The sequence below is a fragment of the Podarcis vaucheri genome (genome assembly GCF_965113315.1).
Source record: "Podarcis vaucheri genome assembly, chromosome: 12".
Classification (NCBI taxonomy): Eukaryota; Metazoa; Chordata; class Lepidosauria; order Squamata; family Lacertidae; genus Podarcis; species Podarcis vaucheri.
The window spans coordinates 58,311,265-58,333,710 of NC_138750.1; the positions used below are offsets into that span (position 1 = coordinate 58,311,265).

A 22,446-nucleotide genomic window follows, 5' to 3' on the forward strand; every position below is an offset into this window, starting at 1 on the left:
CCCTTTACCTTTACCTATTTGGTTATTAAAACACGTAGCAATTGTTCACTAAGCAAAGGCATAACCTAGCAAGTCCCACTGGGTGGTGAATTCCACATCAGAGGAACTGGTTACCCTCAACAAAGGCCAACCCTGTTCCCTCTCCTTTGGTGGACATGGTACACATGTGGCCCAAGCCATTCAGGATTTGAAAGAAAATAACCATCACCTCAAGCTGAGCCCAGGAGCCAATGCAGTCAAACTAACTTTGGCACAATATGCTCCCCAGGGTCTGCTCATTGATATTCCTATGTGCAAGACCAGTCCCAGCAGCAGCAAAGTTTAAGGAAATGTGCTCCTCCTCACCTTTGACAAGCACCGATGCTGTGGTCTGCTGGTCCCCAGAGTCACAGGTGTAGTTCCCAGAGTCCTCTGGCTGTGCATTGTGAATGAGAAGCTCAACAGTGGAGCCCTTTTGCCTCATCTCGTACTTGTCGCTGGCTCGCAGTCGGACTGAGCCTCTGTTCCACTTCACAGGAACGTCAGGTTTGGAGAGCTTGGCAAGGAGGGTGACCACTGAGCCTTCCTCAGCCTCCTGGCTCTCAAGCTGGGTTTCAAAAAGGGCTGGGAGAGCTGAGGGCCATGTGGGAGGAATGAGATGATTGTGAGTTGAAGGCAAATGGTTATTTGGGGATTTGTAATGCAGACCATCATCAGGAGAGACAGACTGGCAATTGCTCTTGAGCCTAATGTTCTTGATAAAAGTTTTCAACAAATGCCCAAAAGCTAAGAACTTTGGGCCTTGCTTCACTTGTAGAGGAAGTGAATTCTATAGAACTTGGTGCCGCTCAAAGCACATGCTCACATTCGTTAATTTCATTACATCTACAGAAATATTATTATTATTTCTTGCATTTGTCTAACACCCATCATTCACAGATCTCAGGGTGGTTCACAATATAAAATTGCAATATAAAAACTGTTATGTACTGAGTTTTAATAGGATCTAAATTGCAGCAGTCTGATTGGTCCTAGAACAATAGGATTCAGAATGCAGCAGTCCGATTGGTCCGCAGGAGCCACCCAATCCAACTCCTGGTGGAAGTGAATCCGCAACCTGATTGGCCTACAGGTGCATATCAAAGTGCAAGTAGATAAATAGGTACCACTCCAGCAGGAAGGTAAACGGCATTTCCGTGCGCTGCTCTGGCTTGCCAGAAGTGGCTTAGTCATGCTGGCCACATGACCCAGAAGCTGTACGCCGGCTCCCTCAGCCTGTAAAGCGAAATGAGCGCCGCAACCCCAGAGTCGGTTACGACTGGACCTAATGCTCAGAGGTCCCTTTGCCTTTACCTTTATAAAGCTTATAGCTGACAGGTTCTCATCAGCTCAGGGCTCTGATAACCTGAATGTTAAAGGTTAAGAATAATAACTAGCATCCAAGGCCAGTTAAGGCCTTTTAGTCTAGAAAGAAAGACAACAAGGGACAAGTAATTAGCAGTACAGATCCTAGGACCTGTTGACTTAATAAAACCCCTACCTTCAACAGAGATGGTTGCTGTGGTTTTCTGGTTCCCAATGTCGCAGGTGTATTTGCCAGAGTCCTCTGGTTTTAAATTGTAAATCTTTAAGGTGAGTATTGTTCCTTCTTGCTGGATTTCATACTTGGAACTTGGAGAAATCACTTGGGCTCCCTTCTTCCATGTCGCCGATACGCCAGGCTGGGAGACTTCACATTTCAAGATGGCCGTACTGTCCTCTTGCAACTCTTTGTTGGCCAGCTCCTCTTTAAATGTGGGGAGTGGTGCTAAAAATACAAAATATGAATGGTATTTTAGAAAACTGCTAGAGGGACTAGCAGAAAATATGACCCAGTTGCCTCATAGTGCCTTAAAGCAGGTTCCAGGCTCGTGTGATGAATTTTGCAGATTCAGAAATCATTTCATGTTCTTCTTAGTCTGTTGTATTTAAACTTAAGGTAAAGGTAAAGGGACCCCTGACCATTAGGTCCAGTCGTGACCGATTCTGGGGTTGCGGCGCTCATCTCGCTTTACTGGCCGAGAGAGCCGGCGTACAGCTTCCGGGTCATGTGGCCAGCATGACTAAGCTGCTTCTAGCGAACCAGAGCAGAGCACGGAAACACCGTTTACCTTCCCGCCACAGCGGTACCTATTTATCTACTTGCACTTTGACGTGCTTTCAAACTGCTAGGTTGGCAGGAGCAGGGACCGAGCAACGGGAGCTCACCCCGTTGCGGGGATTCGAACCGCCAACCTTCTGATCGGCAAGCCCTAGGCTCTGTGGTTTAACCCACAGCGCCACCCGCATCCCTTTTATTTAAACTTATTGCACAACAAATACATTCAGCCTTGCGTGATCGCAATGCTCATTAGAATACAAAATATTTTTCTCCCCCTTCTTTCACATGTACTAATCTGTTTCTTTTTCCTTAGTCATATGCAGCCTGTCTTGTGGAATTATGACTTCCTGTCTCACAACAGTAGTAACAGGAAGCTGATTGTGCTAAAAAATATTGATATATTTTCTCCTTTCTGCCAATCACAAAGACAGGCTCAAGATATAACATAGTTGGCTTGCCTAGTAGTTTTGTCACAATGCCCCTCATGGGATTACCTTTCACTTTGAGCTGTGCTGTGGAGGTGTGTGGTCCAACCCGGAAGGTGACAGTGCCTGAATCCTGCTGGGTCACCTTCCTCAGCTGCAATATGTGGACCCTGCCTTTTTCAACGGAGATCTTGTTCATCTCATTGCTCTGGAGAGAGGCCTCCTGAAGCTTCCACTCCACATCCTTCGCATTATCGTGGGAGACCTTGCACTCAAAGGTCACATCTTCATCCTCAAAGACCTCCGTGTTCTTCAGCCCCCTAATGATGGTGATGTCAAGTCCTGCAAGTGTCAGTGATGGTGGAAAGTGAGGGAACAAAGTTCTCATAGTGTGGACCATCACAATTTGATCCAGCCAGTGCTTTGTTCTCTGTAACTATCCTACAAGCCAGGGCATGCATATTTCTTTCATTAAACAATACAGTGGTGCCTCGCAAGATGAAAAGAATCCGTTCTGTGATTCTCTTCGTCTAGCGGTTTTTTCGTCTTGCGAAGCAAGCCCATTGACGGATTAGCGGATTAGCGCTATTAGCGCTATTAGCGGCTTTTAGCGGCTTATCTGCTGATCGGATCAGCTGATAAGCGGCTTAGCGGCTTAGAAAAGGGGGGGGGAACCAGCAGGAACTCGCAAGACATTGTCATCTTGCGAAGCAAGCCCATAGGAAATTCATTTTGCGAAGCACCTCCAAAACGGAAAACTCTTTCGTCTAGCGAGTTTTCCGTCTTGCGAGGCATTCGTCTTGCGGGGCACCACTGTATAGTGGTACCACTGGTTAAGAACTTAATTCGTTCCGGAGGTCCGTTCTTAACCTGAAACTGTTCTTAACCTGAGGTACCACTTTAGCTAATGGGGCCTCCTGTTGCCGCTGCACCGCTGGCTTGCGATTTCTGTTCTCATCCTGAGGTAAAGTTCTTAAGCCGAGGTACTACTTCCGGGTTAGTGGAGTCTGTAACCCAAGGTACCACTGTATTGATACAGTATATTGATTGAGTGTAGGAAAACCTCTAGGTGCTTTACAAGAAATGTTTAAATTAGCAATTGAAAAAGCAGTTGAAAACAATTTAAAATGTTTTAAAATAATTAGCAGTAAAAAAAAAAAGATTATAATGCGTCAATCCACATGTCTGGATATTTATTTATTAATTAATTTATCACCCTGACGGGACTCAAGGCAGCTTACAAATAAAAGCTTGTTTAATTAAAAAATGTCGTAAGCAGGTGCCAAAGAGAATACATCAAAGCAGGTTGCCTAATGTCAACAGGCAGGGAGTTCCAAAGTGTGGTTGCTGCTGCCACACTAAAAGAGCTGGTTTTCTGGAAGGGCGGAACAAGTATCAGGTGGCATCTGCAACAGTGCCACTTCCACAGATCTAAGCAGTTGAGTGAGAACTCATGGGGTAATTGTGAATATTCTACCATTCAAGAAGGAACACAGAATTTACTACTATGCCACAGAAAACAGTATCTGGGTAATATAAAACTTCCATTTCTCTTACTTTTAAAATTGCCTGCATTCCATCTATTTTTTGAGAATTAAATTGGAACGTACCATGATCTAGCTAAAGCCTACCCTGGATCCATTGTCTAAAGCACGGGTGTCAAACACAAGGCCCGCGGGCCGAATCCGGCCCGCCAGACCTCGTCATGTGGCCCGTGTAGCTGCCGCCGGCCGCCAGCCTTCACCTTTTATTCTCGGTTTTGTTTGTTTTTTTGACACAAGGAAGTTTACATGGTGCGGCTCCCTACTCGCCTCCCCCCGTCGCTCTTAAGGACGTGGCTGCTGCTTCAAATGTCCCCGCGTCTCTCAACTTGTGCCTTCGTTGTCGGGGGCCGAAGCGAGGCGGGCAGCTGGCTTCTCTCTCCTGCTCACTGCTCAAAAAGAGCAAGCGGAAGGTCAGGTCTCTCCGTGCCGCGGAGGGGGAGTCTTTCTCCTCGGAGAAACTTTTTTATTCCAGCCTTGGATCTTCTCCAGGGTGCAAACTCGCCCTGCGGGAGGCGTCCTCTTCTCCTCCGCGCTGGATATCACCAGCCCGGGGCTTCCCTTCCTCTTCATTTCGCCTCCCTCTCCATCTTTGCACAGCCAGCCTTTCCAGGACGCCCGTGATCAAGTTGTTCTTTGGGAATATGGGGTGGCTGGGGGGGGGTGAGTGGGAGAGAGAGAGAGGCACGCGCACACACTCCAAACACCCCTAAAATAAATGTAGAGTGGGGGCGGCGATGATTATGGCCGTGATGGGAGGGGGCTGTGTTCCCTGGCACCCCCTCCGCTCCCCGCCCCCCACCGCCGCCTTCCTCCTCCTCCTCTTGCAATTTTGCGGCAAGCCAAGCGAGGAAGGCAATCTGGCGCCCGGCTCTCTATCTCAGCTCCACAAGTTGGACTCCGCGCCCGCGCAGCGGCGCTGGGCGGTTCTCCCCACCTTCCGGCACATGTCAGTCCCACTGGCACATTCCTGGGAGGAGATCGGGCGCGGCTCCTTGCAGCCCTTCCATCACTCGGTCACACAATTGGGCGGCTCGCTCTCCGCCCTGCCAGCAGCTCCACCTTGATCTCTCCCTCCTGCCTCGGGGAAGGAAAGGAAGAAGCCGGAGATCCAGTTGCAGGCAGCGCGCTCGTGCTCTTTCCTCTTTTGCGCTATGCAATGGCACCCCGAGAAGGGGAGGGGCAGGGGAATTAGCCAAGGAAAATGAGAGTGCACAAGGCATGTTGATGCTTTCCTGTCAGAGCTCTCTCTCTCTCCCCACACACACACATTTTATTTACAGCCCCATGCCGTGTATGTTTACTCAAAAGCCAGCCTCACTTTCTTCGACAGGAGTTTCAAGTAAATGCACATAGGATTGCAGCAATTGTCTCATTAGGGCTCATTCTTTGTAACAACTTTGTTTCCTAGTTCTGCTGGATCTCTCAGCGGCCTTTGATACAATCGACCATAACATCCTTCTGGACTGACTACATTATTACAAAAAACAGTAATAATTGAATGCAGTGACAATAATTTATGATAATAAAGAGTGGACACATAGTCCTACAGATACAACCGGCCCTTTGAGGGTGACCAAACTGCAGATGCGGCCCCCGATGAATTTGAGTTTGACACCCCTGGTCTAAAGCAATGCCCATGCATGTTGAGTTATACATTCTTGGCATACAAAAAGATAGGGTTACCATATGTCTAGGAATTCCCAGACATGTCCTCTTTTGGGAGTCCTACATGTCCATCCAAGGGGAATTTAAAATGGCGTGGATTGGGGGGTTTTATTTTTGTTATCTTTTTTGTTTGGGGGGGCGACTCTGGTTCAGGCTCTGGCGCAGGTGGCTCTGGCGGAGGGAATATCAGATAATTGCCCTAAAAAAGCTCAACAACTTTTTGTGTCTGGATTTATACCTCTTGAAATATGGCAGCCCTAAATAAGAGAGGTAAAGGTAAAGGACCCCTGGACAGTTAAGTCCAGTCAAAGACGACTATGGGGTTGCGGCGCTGATCTTGCTTTCAGGTCAAAGGAGCCGGCGTTTGTCCACAGACAGCTTTCTGGGTCAAGTGGCCAGCATGACTAAACCACTTCTGGTGCAACGGAACATTGTGACAGAAACCAGAGCACACGGAAACGCCATTTACCTTCCCGCTGGAGCGGTACCTATTTATCTACTTGCACTGGCGTGCTTTCAAACTGCTAGCCCAATGGTTGCCATTAATTTGATTATGAATTGATTTTAGAACGAATAGATTTTAGAATGAATTTCAATTAATTGGTTGTGATTTTATGTGAACTGTGTTACTTTTAATGTTGTTAGCCGATCTGAGCCCGGCTTTGGCTGGGGAGGGCAGGATATAAATAAAAAATTATTATTATTATTATTATTATTATTGGGTCGGCAGGAGCTGGGACAGAGCAACGGGAGCTCACCCCATTGCAAAGGATTAGACTGCCAAATTATAATGGCGACAATTGCCAGGAACGCTGCCTCCTACCTTTAACTTCCAGCTTTGCCGACGTGGTTTGATCCCCAGTGATGCAGGAATACTCTCCACTGTCCTTGGTTTCCAAATCGCGAACAAGTAGCTCATGCTTGGCACCTTCCTGTTTCATTTCATATTTGGGACCGGGATGGAGCACCACACCATCTTTCCTCCACTCCACTGACGCCTTAACCACCGTCACCTCGCAGCGCAGCCTGGCTGTTCCACCTTCTTCGCCTTTCTCATTCTTCAGCCGTTGCTTGAATTCAGGCTTGAGGGCTGTGGAGCCAACAACAAGAGATGAAGATAAAACATGGGCTATAATGCTTATAGGTGCAAGACGGGGAACCGTTCTGGGAAGGCGAAACCCCGGCGGAGGCTCCTTCCTCGTCCAAAAAAAAGAAAAGAAAAGAAAAGAAAGAAAAAGCTGTTTGGAGGAAAGAAACAGTTGGTGGAAACAATGGGAAGAGCATCATTCACAACATTAGAGATTTTGCTGCAATGTGAGGAACTGTTAACCGTTAACCATATGCAAGGTTGTCTTCAATGCCCATGGCGAATACCTGGTTTTTCCCTAGTAAGTTTGCTTTTGCTAGGATGGCTATAAGGAGTTATACTTAGTTTGTATCAACTTGCCCAGTGGGACAGTGGGAAGAACAGTAGTTAATCAGGACTTTTATCCAGCAATAATAATAAGTGTTTCAGACACGTGGCATTCACTGCAACGGAATGCAAATGTCTATGATGACCAAGACAATAAACTATATTTATTGCATGGCTGTGAATAGCTCCTACTTTCACATTTCAGTGTTTTGAAAATTGCCATTCTTAACAACGTACAAGACCCCAAATTTCAAAATGTCAACACAAGGCATCTCAAATCTTTATGGTTTAAAAATTCTGTGAAAGTACCAAAAAGAAAGTATAAATTGCCAGAAACTGGTCTTATGGTGTTATAAGTTATGGTGTTATAAGTTATTATTACTATTACCACCACCTCCACTACTACTATAGGCCTGGTTCACTGCAGGTACACATATGTTCATTACCTGATGACTGCAACATCTAAGTAACAACTTTTATGTGTAAATAAGTCATCCCAGATGAAACCTTGCAGGCTGAACTTTCAAGTCACGCAGTGTCCTCTCCTGCACAATGCTGACCACTAGTTCAAACATTCAGCTGCCAGTTATCACTTGTAAATCAAGCAAGTGCAAAGCAGTTAAGTCATGTGTGTACATGAGCAAGTAGGGAGCCAGGTGGTGCTGTGGTCTAAACCACAGAGCCTAGGGCTTGCCGATCTGAAGGTCGGTGGTTTGAATCCCCGCAACAGGGTGAGCTCCCATTGTTCGGTCCCAGCTCCTGCCAACCTAGCAGTTCAAAAGCACGTCAAAGTGCAAGTAGATAAATAGGTACCACTCCAGCGGGAAGGTAAATGGCATTTCCGTGTGCTGCTCTGGTTTCTCCAGAAGCGGCTTAGTCATGCTGGCCACATGACCCGGAAGCTTTCTGCAGACAAACCCCAGCTCCCTCGGCCAGTAGAGCGAGATGAGTGCCGCAACCCCAGAGTCATCCGCGACTGGACTTAATACTGTACCTTTATACATGAGCAAACCATCCCACAGAATATTTACTTTGCAGCCCTACCATAATCCCAAACTTATTTATGATCCTAGAATTGGACTATCGATACATTCACTGGCTGGATTAATTTCACACACTTTACCGTTAACTGTTAAGACAGCAGTGGTCTTCTGGTCTCCACATGTGCAGGTGTAGCGTCCAGCATCCTTCATGTCTAAATCATGGATCGCCAGCTCCGTGACAGTTTCTTCCTGCCTGATTCGGTACTTGTTGCTTTCAGCTAGTTTCTTTTCTTCCTTCATCCACTCCACCGGAGCGGCCTTGGTGAGCTCACAGCGTAGTGTGGCCGTTTCATTTTCAGTGGCTTTTACATCCTTCAGTTCCATTTTGAACTGTGCTGGGAGGGCTGCAGAACACAGATTTATAAATGTATGATGACCCAACACTAGTAGCTGGGTGATATGAGAGGAGGGAAGGTTGTAGGCAATATAAAGTGGAATGGGGAATCTATACAAAGTCCAGGTCCAATGCCTGTTGATTTTCAATGGAAATGGCTTCATCAGGCATTGGCACACGGCCTTGAAAGGGAGACAGCACTTGGGGATGGTGGGAGGTCATCTCTACACACTCCTTCTCGACAAACGAGACACTGACATGGATGTATGCTACCGAAACGCAATGGAACACAGAGACAAGAGAACAGAAAGACCAGGAACAGGAACACAGGAGGATGTACAATGTATTTCAGGAACAACTTGCAATGGAATGATGAAGTTCAAGTTCAGAGATCAATGGGCAATAAAATACTCATCCCACAGTACTTGCACAATGCAATTTTACTGTTGACTGTCAAGGAGACTGTCATCTTCTGGTCTCCATGGTTGCAAGTATATTCTTCAACACTCTTTGAATCTACGTCAGAAACAAATGGGTCTCCCTGCTTAATGAAGCACTTGTTGCTGGGTCCGAGACCTCTATGCTCCTTCCTTCCCTCCACCAAACCATCAGCCTTTGTCAACTCAAGTACCAGAGTGAGTCTTCCGCCTTCTGTGACTTCCTGACTGTGCAGCTCTTGTGTGAAAAAAGGCTTTTCTTCATGACGTTCAAAATTCAATCTGTAATTACTACTACAGTGGTACCTTGGTTTATGAACTTAATCCATTCCGGAAGTCCGTTCTTAAACCAAAGCGTTCTTTAACCAAGACGTGCTTTCCCATAGCAGCGGGGGACTCAATTTACAAATGGAACACACTCAACAGGAAGCGGAACATGTTCTGTTTCCAAGGCAAAGTTCACAAACCAAAACGCCGTCTTCTGGGTTTGCAGCGTACTTAATCCAAGTTGTTCATAAACTAAGCTGTTCTTAAACCAAGGTACCACTGTATATCTATGCAGCAGCCCTTGATTTGACAACAATGGTTTCCCATCATATGATGGATTCCTTCAGGCAACATGATTCCACCTGATTCCCATTCGCTTGGTGGCATTGCTTGCTTGGCATATGTGTGATAAATCTTCTATGGTGCTCAACAATAAGACATAAACAAACAGAGACATGTGATACACATAAGGTGCACAATAGCTGAACACAGACACATGTTGCAACCAGAACTACTCTATGCATTACCAGTGGAACACACACACACACATGCACATAGTTTAAACAGGGATGGAAGCCATTGGAAGACAGCAACACAAAAGTAGTTGACGCAAGGACATCAGAAGAAGCCGAAATGGTAATGATGAAGGGGTCTTCTTGCATGTACACAGCCACCAATTCAACAGAGACAGAGGATGGTATTCCAAAGGAAAAAGAGGTGGAAAGGGATAGTAGGAGAGGCAAACACAGAGGGTGGAGTTTGCTTCCAAAACTGCGATGTTACAACGCAGCGTGCAAAGCTCGTTGTTTGTCAAGTAGCATTGTTTACCATTGACTCTTAGGGTCGCAGAGGTCTGGTGGTCTCCACAAACACAGGTATATTCTCCTGTATCCTGTTCATCAGGGCTGTGGATCAGCAGCTCTGAAATGGCGCCTTCCTGCTTTAGTGTATATTTCTCACTTTGTCTGAGGACCAGCTGCCCTTTCCTCCACTCGACTGGTGCCACCTTGCTCAGCTGACACCGAAGAACAGCAGATTCGCCTTCGGTGGTTTCCTGGTGCCTTAGTTCACCTTTGAAATAGGCAGGTAAGGCTGAGGATGCAACAGATAGCAGGACGGTTAGGCATTTCTGCAGGTGGCTACTCAGGGCCACAGGAGAAGAAGAGAACCAAATGAAGAATAAAACTGAAAACCAGGGAAATTAGACATGCAACAGTAACTTCCCATTATTATTTTACTCTTTTGTTTTAATTCAGAGTAGAATCCCTGCTAAAGAAACCAACAATGATGGCAACAATGAGCAATTTTAATTCAGGATTCAAGCTCGCCACAGACATTGGTGTTTCAAGCTCCTACAAATCCACCCCTTTCCCTGCCCAGTCCACCAGTTTTCTATTGGTTTTAGAATGGTCTCATCAAAGTAAGAGGGACTTTGTAAGTCCAGAAGTACTAGGAGAAAAACTTGTCTTGTCCCATTCCTACTTGGGGGCAGGAGCAGGGGGAGAAGGGGGAAGACAAAATAATTTAAAAATATAAAAATTAAATTATAAAAGAATATTAGAGAGTTGAGATAGGCATTGCACAAAGCTTAAGTTTTAGAAGTGATACCAGGAAGTCATCTAATCAAGGTTGGCCTTTTGCTTTTACCATGGACAGTTAAAGCAGCTGTTGTCTGCTGGTCTCCGCATACACAGGTATAATCTCCTGCATCCTGCATTTCTGCATGATCAATAGTCAGCTCTGCAGTAGTGCCATGCTGCGTCATGATGTACTTGCCACCTGCATTCAGCAGGTTGTGCCCTTTCTTCCACGCCACTGGGGCATCTTTGCTCAACCTGCAGCGCAGTGTTACTGAACCTTCTTCTGCAACCTGCTCACTCTTTAACTCTTCCTTGAAAAACGCGGGGAGAGCTATGGGACACAAAAGAAGCAGAGCGCGTGAACATCTCCAAAAGTTTGGACCAATGGTGAGCTGTGCTAAATGCATTATGAATCAAGTCCATGGCACTTGGAAGTGCATGCTCACTGTGCTGCAGACTAGAGTGGGCACTGTGTTACGCCTTGTGTCTTCCAGATATTTCGGACTACAATTCCCACTATCCCCAGCCAGCGCTGATGGGAGCTGTAGTCTGAAACATCTGGAGGGCACTAGGTAAGGGAAGGCAGATATACTGTAGCTATTCAGGGTGAAATTAGCAAATTTTCTGAGAAGTTAATTCGCAACCCATAGTTTACCATTGACTGTCAAAGACGCTGTAGTTTGTTGGTCTCCACACACACAGCTATAGTTTCCCATATCCTGAAGATCTAGTTGATGGATCTCCAGCTCTACGGCGCTACTATCTTGTCTCATGATCCACTTTTCACTAGCTTGGAGCACTTGGCCGTCCTTCTGCCATTCCACGGGTGCAACCTTCGTCAGCTGACACTGCAGTGTGGCCACGCCACCTTCTGTTGCTTCCACATTCTTTAGGTTGCGTTTGAACCTTGCAGGCAAGGCTGAGGGTCACAGAACAAAATCATTGCACTTAAAACAACAAGTGACCACTTGGGAGGAGCACTGTGGACCACACAACATGAGCGAACAACAATCAAAACGTATAGGAAGGCTTTAAAGGCAGGAAGCTGATAACAACTTGTTGTAATTGCAAACACAGCTTCCTGTCTTCGTCATTTATGGGAACCCAGTGGAAAATTTAACAAGACAGAGAATGTTATCGTGTGGAAACACCATGGAAATGAATTGGGAACATGTAACTTATTTCAACGATGATTGCTCCTAGACAATCGTTGACAGGCCATGCCCAACAATCAGAGACGATGTCACAGAAATGACATAGATACGGATGACGAACACAAACATGTGGAAATTAAATCCAACTCCAGATAATGTACAGTTAGTGGGATGGTAGATGACCACGCATTTAACTTCTTTACCATGCACGGTCAAGGAAGCTGCTGTCTTCTGGTCTCCACAGACACAGGTATATTCGGCAGCATCTGTCAGTTCCAGATCTTGAATCAGCAGCTTAACAACAGAGCCTTCCTGTCTCATTTTGTACTTATCACCTTCGTTGAGTAAATGCTGCCCCTTCATCCACTCCACCGGAGCAGCCTTAGTTAGTTCACAGCATAGAGTGGCTGTTCCTTCTTCTGTAGCTTTCACATTCCTTAGGGGCTCTTTGAAGAGGGCCGGTGGAACTGAGGGATACAATACGTAGAGCCTGTTAAAGCACACTTACCCAGATGCCCACTGCAATGGACATGACAAGTCCAAAATGAGTGTTCTTCAAAGACAAGCAACATACAAAAAAAAATGGGCAAAGGGATGGTGGGAAACATTATGGTTCTTTTAAAATATATGGCATTACCATGTACTGCTAAGGCAGCTGTGGTTTGCTGGTTGCCACAAACACAGGTATAATTGCCAGAATCCTCCTCTTCTAGGTGATGAATCAGCAGTTCCACTATGGTGTCCTTCTGACGCATTGTGTATTTTTCACTGTGTTTCAGTGACTGGCTGCCCTTCTTCCATTCGACCAAAGCAGGCTTGCTGAGCTTGCAGCGCAGGGTGGCCACATCGCCTTCCACAGCTTCCGCACATTTTAGTTCTTCTTTGAAAACTATGGGCAAGGCTAAGAAACAAGGAAGCAGCAAATACTCTCAGCAACCTTGTGTTCTCTCAGTGTGGGTGAAATGAACAGATCTCCACAGCTGCTACTGTTTAACGTAGGTTCATGCCAGTATCCTTTCCAGCTGAAGTGAGACCACAACACACCACAGAAGTGGACATGCCACAGAGATATCATTAATGTGCATTAGCCAGACGACGGAACACTCCATGTCAAAACAAAGCAATGGGAATGCATGAGGGTTTTCGAGGAGAGCAATAATGCAAGGATGCTCTAGAATTATGGTTTTCAAACTTTTTAACTCTGGGGAACCTTTTCTATATCTATTTGTCTACTTGTTGGTTTGCTAGGGAATCCTTACTCGTTGCAGAGGTTACGGGAAATGTTCTAGAGGAACACACAGTCCTGAAAAGACCCAAGAGTAAAAATTCTCCTGCAGCTGCTGCTGGTGGGCAAGCTGTCTATCAGGGAAGCTCATCTTCCATTGCAGATCTTCTAACTGAGGAACCCTCAACAGCTTTCTGAAGAGTTCTAGGTTCCCCCAGAACAGAGTCTGAAAATCACCACTCTAGAATAGAGGGGAAACAGTAGATAGACCAAGGGGGTGATCAGTGCAGGAACATGCACTGGAACATCCAGTGAATTAGGAAGATATGACAAAACACATCACAGAGGAGAATGCGACGTCAACACACACAGAGGACTGGCTGGGAAGAACGACCAGGGTTTTCCAGACTACCCGGACATTTAGGACACGCTGATTTACCGTGCACTGTCAGAGCCGCAGTTGTTGTCTGGTTGCCGCACACACAGGAATACTCTCCAGCATCTTTAAGTTCTAGGCTGACTATCACAAGCTCTGAGACAGCACCTTCCTGCCTCATTTTGTACTTGTCACTCGGTTTGAGTGACTTATGCTTCCTCTTCCACTCCACTGGAGATGCTTTCGTCAGCTCGCACTGGAAAGCAACCGTCCCATCTTCCAAGGCCTCTTGATCCTCCATGCCTTTCTTGAAAAGGGCAGGGAGGGCTAAGAAGTTTAGAATGAATATATTGAGTGACTGTCAACATCTGAAAAACGTTTCTTACATACATTGAGAGTCTGGGAGGTTTAAAGACACTCCTCCACAATTCTCTGCAATTCTCAGCAAGAGAATCAACACACCAGTAAAATCAGTATCAGTTGTATATTACCATGGCCACCTGGTTACGTTAACTATGGAGGATAGCAGAAGTGACAATGCAGCAGAAACTTCATTATGCTGGATGTCCATTCAGCCCAAACCTACTGTTGTGCCTCTTTTATATACTTCTATATTACCTACATCCTTGAGAATACAGCACTCTTGTTTCCCTGGTTTCTGTTAGAATTCCTGCTCCACGATTGCAGTCATGGGATTGTTGTCTTTCACATGACAGTATATGTTTTGACTCCACAGAGTGGGAAGTGACAGAGACAGGATGTTTGCATTACTGTGTTCCATGAAGTGGGACTATTGTCCTTTTTCTCTTTACTGTCTGATGCTAGAGAGAGAAGGAGCCATATTGCAGTGCTCCGTGTGTGTTTATGTGTAAATAAAGTAGATTAGCCAAAATGCTGAGTTGCTGAGGTCTGTTACGCGACTGCGAAAACTCTGCGGATCCCTAAGTGTGCCGGTGTCGGTTGGCATGGGTCGCTGTGATGTTCAGGCAGAAGAAAGCTTTTGAAGCTCCCGAACGATCTACCAGGAGGGAGGGAACATGCCAGTTGGGCATGTGTCTCTGCCAGGGTCCTACTCGAGCGTAGGCTGAACTCCTGACAGTTTCTGCATGTTTTGGTTGTTGCCCTGGGTCTCAAAATACAAGCGATAATACTCAGCCTATCAGTGTTGTAAACCTCTTTAGATCTCTTAGCTACATGGGAGAGTCCATGAGGCCAGATAGATAAGGATGCCTGCTTTTCCTGCGGTTACTCATGTTGCATTTGACAAACGAGAAATAGAACCATTAAATATACCATTCACTCTCAAGGAAGCCAAGGTCTTCTGGTCACCAAAGGTGCAGCTGTAATCTCCAGCATCTCCCAGTTCCAAACTGTGGATGACAAGCTGAGCCACAGCACCTTCTAGCTTCATTTCGTATTTGTCGTTCGGCTTGAGCACCTCATTGCCCTTCCTCCACTCCACTGGAGCTGCTGCCTTGGTCAGCTCACACTTCAAAGTAGCTGTTCCGCATTCTACAACCTCCAGGTTGCTCAGCTCTGTTTTGAAGCGTGGAGGCAGGGCTGGAGATCACAAAGAGCACATTAAAATTCACAGCAGTTGGGAGATTCCAGGAGATTCCTCTTATCCACCAATTACCCTAGTATTCACAGTATGGCTTTTCTGATTTCCAAGAAGGTATCAGCATGAGGGAGGGCAAATGATACACTCATACTTGGAACCTTAAGTACACCATGCTACTGAGAAAAAAGAAGAGCTTATAGCTGTCCCCAATTTTTGGCCATGGTTCTTGAAGACAGAGAGTTGCTCACTCACTTCTTGGACTTCTCACACTCATATTGCTAGAATTGCCCAATGAGCTGCAACATGAGGGTTCCCTGCACAAAATAAGCCTTGTGGCTCAGGGTTGACTTGCACTGTACACCTCTGTGTTTTGCACGGTCTCCATGGCATAATTCACCAACCCAGGTGGGTTTCAACCGTTTCTGTAAGTAGAAGGAATTCTGAGAATTTGGGCAGACTGTCCAAGACAGTCAGGAGAAACAGTATTGCAAATGAGAACTTACAGAAACTGCATAGAGGACAGTCATGCCCTAAACATACTAACAAGTCAATACTAGGTTAAGGAAATGAATGTCTATGCTATCTTGTGTCTGCGATGATTATTTGTAAAACACAGTGCAGTCTTCTAAAACTGGCTCAGGGCTGCTTCACGTTTTTTAGCAACGAGAGCCACTATTATCTCTCCCCCACTAGCCCCAGAGAATGCTTTCCATTCCATATCATCCAGCCTGTAGGCTCCTCCCCTTTCCTCTACATTTCTCTTCCACCCAAGCCCCAGAGAAAAGCACACGTGATACTATATTCCGCCTTATGCTCCTCCTTCTGTTGGAAAGCTCCGGCTAGCTTGGTAACTCTGCAACCATGTGGAATTAAATGCTCCTAATGCAGCCGCTTCACATTTAAATACTTTATTGTCACTTGTACAACTTGTATACAGTGAGATTACACAAGAACCCCCCCCAACTCAGCTCTCTTAGTCTTAATTCCCCTTGTTTACTGACGCACACCCACCAAACCCAAAAGTCAGTTGCCCTGTTGTTATCTTTTCATTCAGCAGCCAACAGCCTGAGGGTGTGAATCATCCCTGAGAATTTTCCTCACTCTCCTGAGGCAACGTTCTACCAGTTTTGTGTACAGACATCTGTATAGTAACAGCAAAACAGGCCAGAAGGAAGCCAGTTCCTCCACTCCCACCTCCACCAAACATCCATGAACACATCTGTTGGCAGCATTCACCCAGCGCACTAAACCAAACCTTGGGTTGGCAAGACTCCACAAATGCACGAGCTCCCAGAGAGGAGACCGCAGCCTCTCTGCTCGTTTTTCTAGGCCAGCGGTTCTCAACCGGTGGGTCCCCAGATGTGTTGGACTACAACTCCCATCATCCCTGAGCTCTGGCCTTGCTAGCCAGGGGTGATGGGAGTTGTAGTCCAACAACATCTGGGGACCCACCAGTTGAGAACCGCTGCCCTAGGCTTAGCATGCCATCCAAACTGGGACTCTCATCACTAACCACAAGCTATAACCAAAGTTTGACTTACCTCGTCACGTGAACTTGGCCACAGAGAATCTGGGCTGAGGATCTAGTGGGCAGTACTGAGAATCTGCAGCTGCTTTGAGGAAAACCTCCTCTCCGACCGCCCACCCTCCACCATTCCCAGCATTCAAAGTGTGTATCACAGCCAGTGAGAGACTTGTGTCCAAAAATGGATTATGTACCACCCCATGCTACAGCTCAGGGAACTATAGGGTGAAGACTATGGTTGGAATGATTCAAGTTGCTTAAATAAATGTTATTATCCATATATACACAGAGCATGGTTAAATATCCTGTCTTATCTTGTTGCTGCTGATGTCAGGGTCATGGGAACCTCAACATTGACTAAGCTGCTCCCAAACGCTATGAGTAAATTATAGCCAGAGCATTTGCATCAGTTTTGGTACACTTAGTCAGAGAAACAACAAAATGGGACTTAGGAAAAAGAAACAGGATAATTACCACGACCAAGAGGAACCCAGTGTAGAATGGTGGACTATATTTCACATGGTCTGAGGAGAATCTAGGTATAAAACACATCTTGTAGAATGTTGTCAAGGCCACATGCGTATAATATTTACCATGCACAGTTAGAGAGGCAGATGTTTTTTGATCTCCGCACACACAAGAGTAATCTCCAGCATCTTGCTCCGTGACGTCTTGGATGATCAACTCGGCAACATTATCTTTCTGTTTGATTTTGTATTTATCACTCGGTTTGAGCAGCTGCTCACCCTTCCTCCACTCCACTAGGGCAGCCTTGCTCAGCTCACAGCGCAGAGTGGCCGTCCCACATTCCGTGACTTCCTGGCTTTTAAGTTCTTCTTGGAAACGTGCAGGCACAGCTGAGGGGAGTAATATTGATAGAGAGTGTGTCATGTGACCCAGATATTCCAAGAACCACTTGAGCTGTTCACCTGCATCCATTAGAAGGGTCTTTTGAGAGAGCAGTGCTTTGTTGATGGCAGATTCTGGCTTCTTTCCACCAACAACAGAACCACTGTATAAAGCATTTAAAACTCTTTTGAAAGAGCAATGCCGTTTCATTATATGCAAAAATAAAAATGAAAAGGTTCTGGGAATTTTAAATGTCAGCCATTTTCTAGCTTTCAGGTTTTTCAACAGCATTTTGGACATGAAACTAAATGGAAATGTGGATCATTTGTTGAAATGAGATCACAAGTAATGATTTCATTTCATCCAACTTCAGAACACAAACTCTTAGAGACAGATGATAAGCACCACAAATAACTTGCTTGGGAGTAGCATTCAGCATCCCCACAAATGAGACATAAATGTACACACACACACACACACAAATAAAATGTAAATGTGAACATCGTGCAAACAAAACAAACAAACAAAAAGGACGGTAAAAGCTGTAAACATTGCCAGACATCAAAGACATTTCACCTGCCTCTTAAAATGGGGGAAAAAATATGAACTCATTAGAATTTTCCATGGGAAAAAAATTTGCAAGGAAGGATGAAAAAGGAATGCAATAAGCAGAATTGAAAATAAGAAATAAAAGCAAAAGGCCTAAACAGTGAGTTTTAAAGTCGAATGAACAGAAGTTGGGGGGGGGCGGGACACCAAAACAGTGAGTCTTCAGCTGCAGTGGAGAGAACACTTGGAAGCGATTTCTGCTAAAATTAATGCCATTGGCTTCTCCAGAAGAAGATTTGACATGAGTTTGACACATGGAACCTGCAGATTCCCCTGTGTTTTGCATGTCAGATAAGGATCTTCCAGCCCAACATGCACCATGAGCCATTTTTTCATCAATGTGCATCTTGTTCTGCGCAAGCCCAGACGTTACTCAGAATTATGTCCCATTTGGACTTACCTCCTAGTTACAAGGGCTTAAGGTTTCAGCCTAGGACATCAATGCAGGGACTGAAAGCTAGAACCAGCCCTGAAAAAGCCTCAGAACTAAGCTGATGTACCAGCCTCCTCAAGTTCTTCAAAATGTTATGGAACTTGAGCAGTTGCATAATTGTGCTAAGGGGTCCTCTGAAGCACCTGAAACCAGCTATTTTTAAGCAGAGCTGCAGAAGATAAGAGACATGCCCTGCAGGTCTATAGATCCAGATTATTACCAAGTTTACTACCAAGCAACCATTAGCAACCATGCCCCATGATGTCCTACAGTTGTGATATTTAGCAACTTAAAGCCGGATCCTAACATTATTATGTCCGTAAACAAAGCATTTCTAATGGGAAATAGCGACCGCTAGACCAATAGACTTTCACAACCATTGGGTTAATGCCCAACAGCATGACAAAGGACAAAGGAGAGAGTGTAAGTTGCCTTATTTGGGAAACTGATACCATCAGAAATGTCTGTCATAAAAGACTTTAAAGAAAAGTAGATTAAAACGGGATGAAATAAAGTAAGATACATGCCACCCGGGGACATGGGTGGCGCTGTCGGGACACGGATGGCACTGTGGGTTAAACCACAGAGCCTGGGACTTGCTGATCAGAAAGTCGGCAGTTCAAATCCCCGCGATGGGGTGAGCTTCCATTGCTCAGTCCCTGCTCCTGCCCACCTAGCAGTTCGAAAGCACGTCAAAGTGCAAGTAGATAAATAGGTACCACTCCGGCGGGAAGGTAAACGGTGTTTCCATGCACGGCTCTGGTTCGCCAGAAGCGGCTTAGTCATGCTGGTCACATGACCCAGAAGCTGTACGCCGGTTCCCTCGGCCCATAGAGCGAGATGAGCGCCGCAACCCCAGAGTCAGCCACGACTGGACCTAATGGTCAGGGGTCCCTTTACCTTTACCTTTACATGCCACCCGAGGACTTTGCAGCCATCATGGAGCCACTGGCATGGGACTAAACATCCCAACAAGAATCCCAGAGATTCCTTTGCTAGTATATAGGAGGGCAACCAAAATGGTCAAAGGCCTGGGAACGATGCCTTATGAGGAACGGCTAAGGGAGCTGGGCATGTTTAGCCTGGAGAAGAGGAGGTTAAGGGGTGATATGATAGCCATGTTCAAATATATAAAAGGATGTCATATAGAGGAGGGGGAAAGGTTGTTTTCTGCTGCTCCAGAGAAGCGGACACGGAGCAATGGATCCAAACTACAAGAAAGAAGATTCCACCTAAACATTAGGAAGAACTTCCTGACAGTAAGAGCTGTTCGACAGTGGAATTTGCTGCCAAGGAGTGTGGTGGAGTCTCCTACTTTGGAGGTCTTTAAGCAGAGGCTTGACAACCATATGTCAGGAGTGCTCTGATGGTGTTTCCTGCTTGGCAGGGGGTTGAACTCAATGGCCCTTGTGGTCTCTTCCAACTCTATGATTCTATGATTCTATATAGCCAGCACCCAACATGTCATGCCCAAATGATGCAATGCAGTTAGCAACTGAAATTCCAATATACTTTTGGAAGTTTCCAAGTAAAAGACTCTCAGATATATTTTATTCCAAGGAATGTCTTATTTCAGATGTGGAACTTTTGTGGCTTTTTAATAGTTTTGATCCAGAAACTATAACACAGGAGGTAGGTTATGAGGAAACAAAGATTTCAAAGATGAAGAATGTAGTTTGGTTAGCAGGAGGGAAAAGGATGAACAAAAGCCATGGATGATAAATTAAGAGAAGTGGTCCAAGGCAGTTGGACTATATTGCAAAAGGAATGCAACCTTTTCGATTGAGTTGTAGGCAAGTAGGTTGAAAATATATGGAGGGGGGAGCACTTTACCAGGTCACACAAAAGTACACTATCCAAGTCACCAAGCTAAAAACAAGATGTTAATGATCAGTGAAAGCTTCCAAATGCTAGTAAGCAAAATAGAATATTGTTTTAAATTTGTGGGGAGGCAAGACTCCCCTAAAATATCTGGATTCATTAAGGTGGCTGGAATTTAACCAAACCTCATAATTCCTGGCTTTCATAAATGTTGATGTTTAATCAATGGATTTAGCAGTGTAAAAATACTGACTTGTTCTCTTGACCAGGGAATCGCCTGGAGGTGGGCCATTATGAAACAAAGGCAGAGTCATTAACCCATCAAGAAATCCATCAACGAGGCAGAAAACTCTCTTCCAGAAATATAGGGGGGAGACCCCACCCTGAGCTCTGGGTAATTAGCAAAAGACAATCCCAGAGTTGGGAGCAGGAAGGTCATACATGATGTTTAGGGTCTACTGGAATCGGAGGCTGCAGCAATGAGAGGAACAGCACCCTCTTGGGCTGTGAACGCTTTGCGCTCTCTCCATCCAGACGCAGGTCGTATATATGTATTAAAAAAACACATATCATTGTCGCAAAAGGGAACACAGACTCCGGTAAGTATGCTTGCAACACCTAGAATCTCGTACCACATAGAGATTGGCGTGGCATGAAACAACATTATAAAATCAGTTGTAACTGAGTTTTCAAGAAGCGCCCTGTTAAAAATCTTCCAGAGGTGGTTTCAGGCCGTAGAAAACTACCTTGGTGATGTGAAAGAACAGCACGGCTCCCGATTTCCAGTACTTCTATCATAGCTTCTCATTGTAGGGTAATTTCCAACAACACATAAATGACAGACGCACAGTAAACAAGAAGTGTGTAGGAGGAAGCATTCGAAGTGCTCTATGGACACACCCCTCCACAGACACACATTTTTACAACTGGGATTTCAGTGCAAACCACTGGCTGCAACATTAAGGATCTATTTATGACACAGAGCTTATCCACACTTCCTCTCGTCCCACTGCTTCCCTCCAGGAAAACCACTCTTCAGTGCACAATCAGAGCAGGCAGCCATTCAAGTTTTCAGCGGATTGCTGTTTGTTCCGATTGAGAACTAAAGAGCAAGCTTTCCCTGGTAAAGGAGTGGGACAAGCAGAAAACCGCTGGGATCTGAGCTTTCTAGGCAGAGGACAAGCAGAAGTGTGGACGAGCCCACACTCACTCATGCTGGAGACAATACAAGGTATGTTAACAAGCAAATGACAGAGAAACAGACAGATCGACATGAACAAAGGAGGGAAACAACAAACAAAGGCAACACAAAGTCAGTAAATCTACAGAGAGAAGGCAGATTCCGAGACATCACCATTGCAGCATGGAACGTTTGGTTACCATGAACAGTCAAGACAGCCGTTGTCTTTTGGTCTCCACAAACACAGGTATAATCTCCTGTATCTTCCACCTGCAGGTCTCGAATCAAGAGTTCAGCCGCAGCACCTTCCTGCCTCATTCTGTACTTGTCACTTGGCTTGAGAGACTCAGGCCCCTTTCTCCACTTCACCTCAACACCAGCTTTGGTCATGGCACAACGCAGAGTGGCGGTGGCGCCTTCCACGGCTTCCCTGTTCTTCAGTCCTTCTTTGAAAAGCACCGGGAGGGCTGAGAAGGTGGTAATAGAGGGGGAAAGTAAGCGGCGGAGGGAGAAAAAGAAATTGATCCTTACCCCTGCATGCAACCACTGAAGTCCCACCACTCAGAGGCAGCGAAAGGCATCACCCATTCAGGGAAATATTGGCTATCTCAACCTACCTAGAAAATCCACTTCCTCTGAAAGACAGGAAATAGAGGAATGGATGTGGAATTAAAAAGGGCTGTGGTCTTAGAAGTAGCGCCCAAAACATCTGGATTCCAACCTATCTAAGAAGACTCCCTCCCCCACACACACTTATGAAAATATTGAGTTCTATCAATCATGCAATGTCCTGCCCCGTAAGAGTGGATCTGGACTCCAAAAATAAGCCAAGAAGGATAACGGTAACACCTTTGACAATAGAATGGGTAGAAAAGGTAGAAACTA

At 45.7% G+C, this 22,446-nt stretch overlaps 1 protein-coding gene across 27 annotated transcripts in view; it reads right to left on the minus strand.

The window, feature by feature from the left end:
• Positions 1-22,446, minus strand: part of OBSCN (obscurin, cytoskeletal calmodulin and titin-interacting RhoGEF) — a 286,978-nt gene that overhangs the window by 157,287 nt on the left and 107,245 nt on the right. For 14 of the 27 annotated variants that reach the window (XM_082192063.1, XM_082192069.1, XM_082192064.1 and 11 more), the window contains 14 exons: positions 21,762-22,028; positions 17,263-17,526; positions 14,877-15,143; positions 13,647-13,910; positions 12,620-12,883; positions 12,186-12,449; positions 11,484-11,747; positions 10,896-11,159; positions 10,077-10,340; positions 8,291-8,554; positions 6,577-6,843; positions 2,614-2,886; positions 1,520-1,786; positions 346-612 (listed from right to left, as the gene is read on the minus strand). In XM_082192063.1, coding sequence (XP_082048189.1) covers positions 346-612; positions 1,520-1,786; positions 2,614-2,886; positions 6,577-6,843; positions 8,291-8,554; positions 10,077-10,340; positions 10,896-11,159; positions 11,484-11,747; positions 12,186-12,449; positions 12,620-12,883; positions 13,647-13,910; positions 14,877-15,143; positions 17,263-17,526; positions 21,762-22,028 — 3,720 coding nt within the window. The remainder of the gene's footprint in view (positions 1-345; positions 613-1,519; positions 1,787-2,613; positions 2,887-6,576; positions 6,844-8,290; positions 8,555-10,076; positions 10,341-10,895; positions 11,160-11,483; positions 11,748-12,185; positions 12,450-12,619; positions 12,884-13,646; positions 13,911-14,876; positions 15,144-17,262; positions 17,527-21,761; positions 22,029-22,446) is intronic. The other 13 variants (XM_082192075.1, XM_082192074.1, XM_082192077.1 and 10 more) reach the window with 10 other exon arrangements.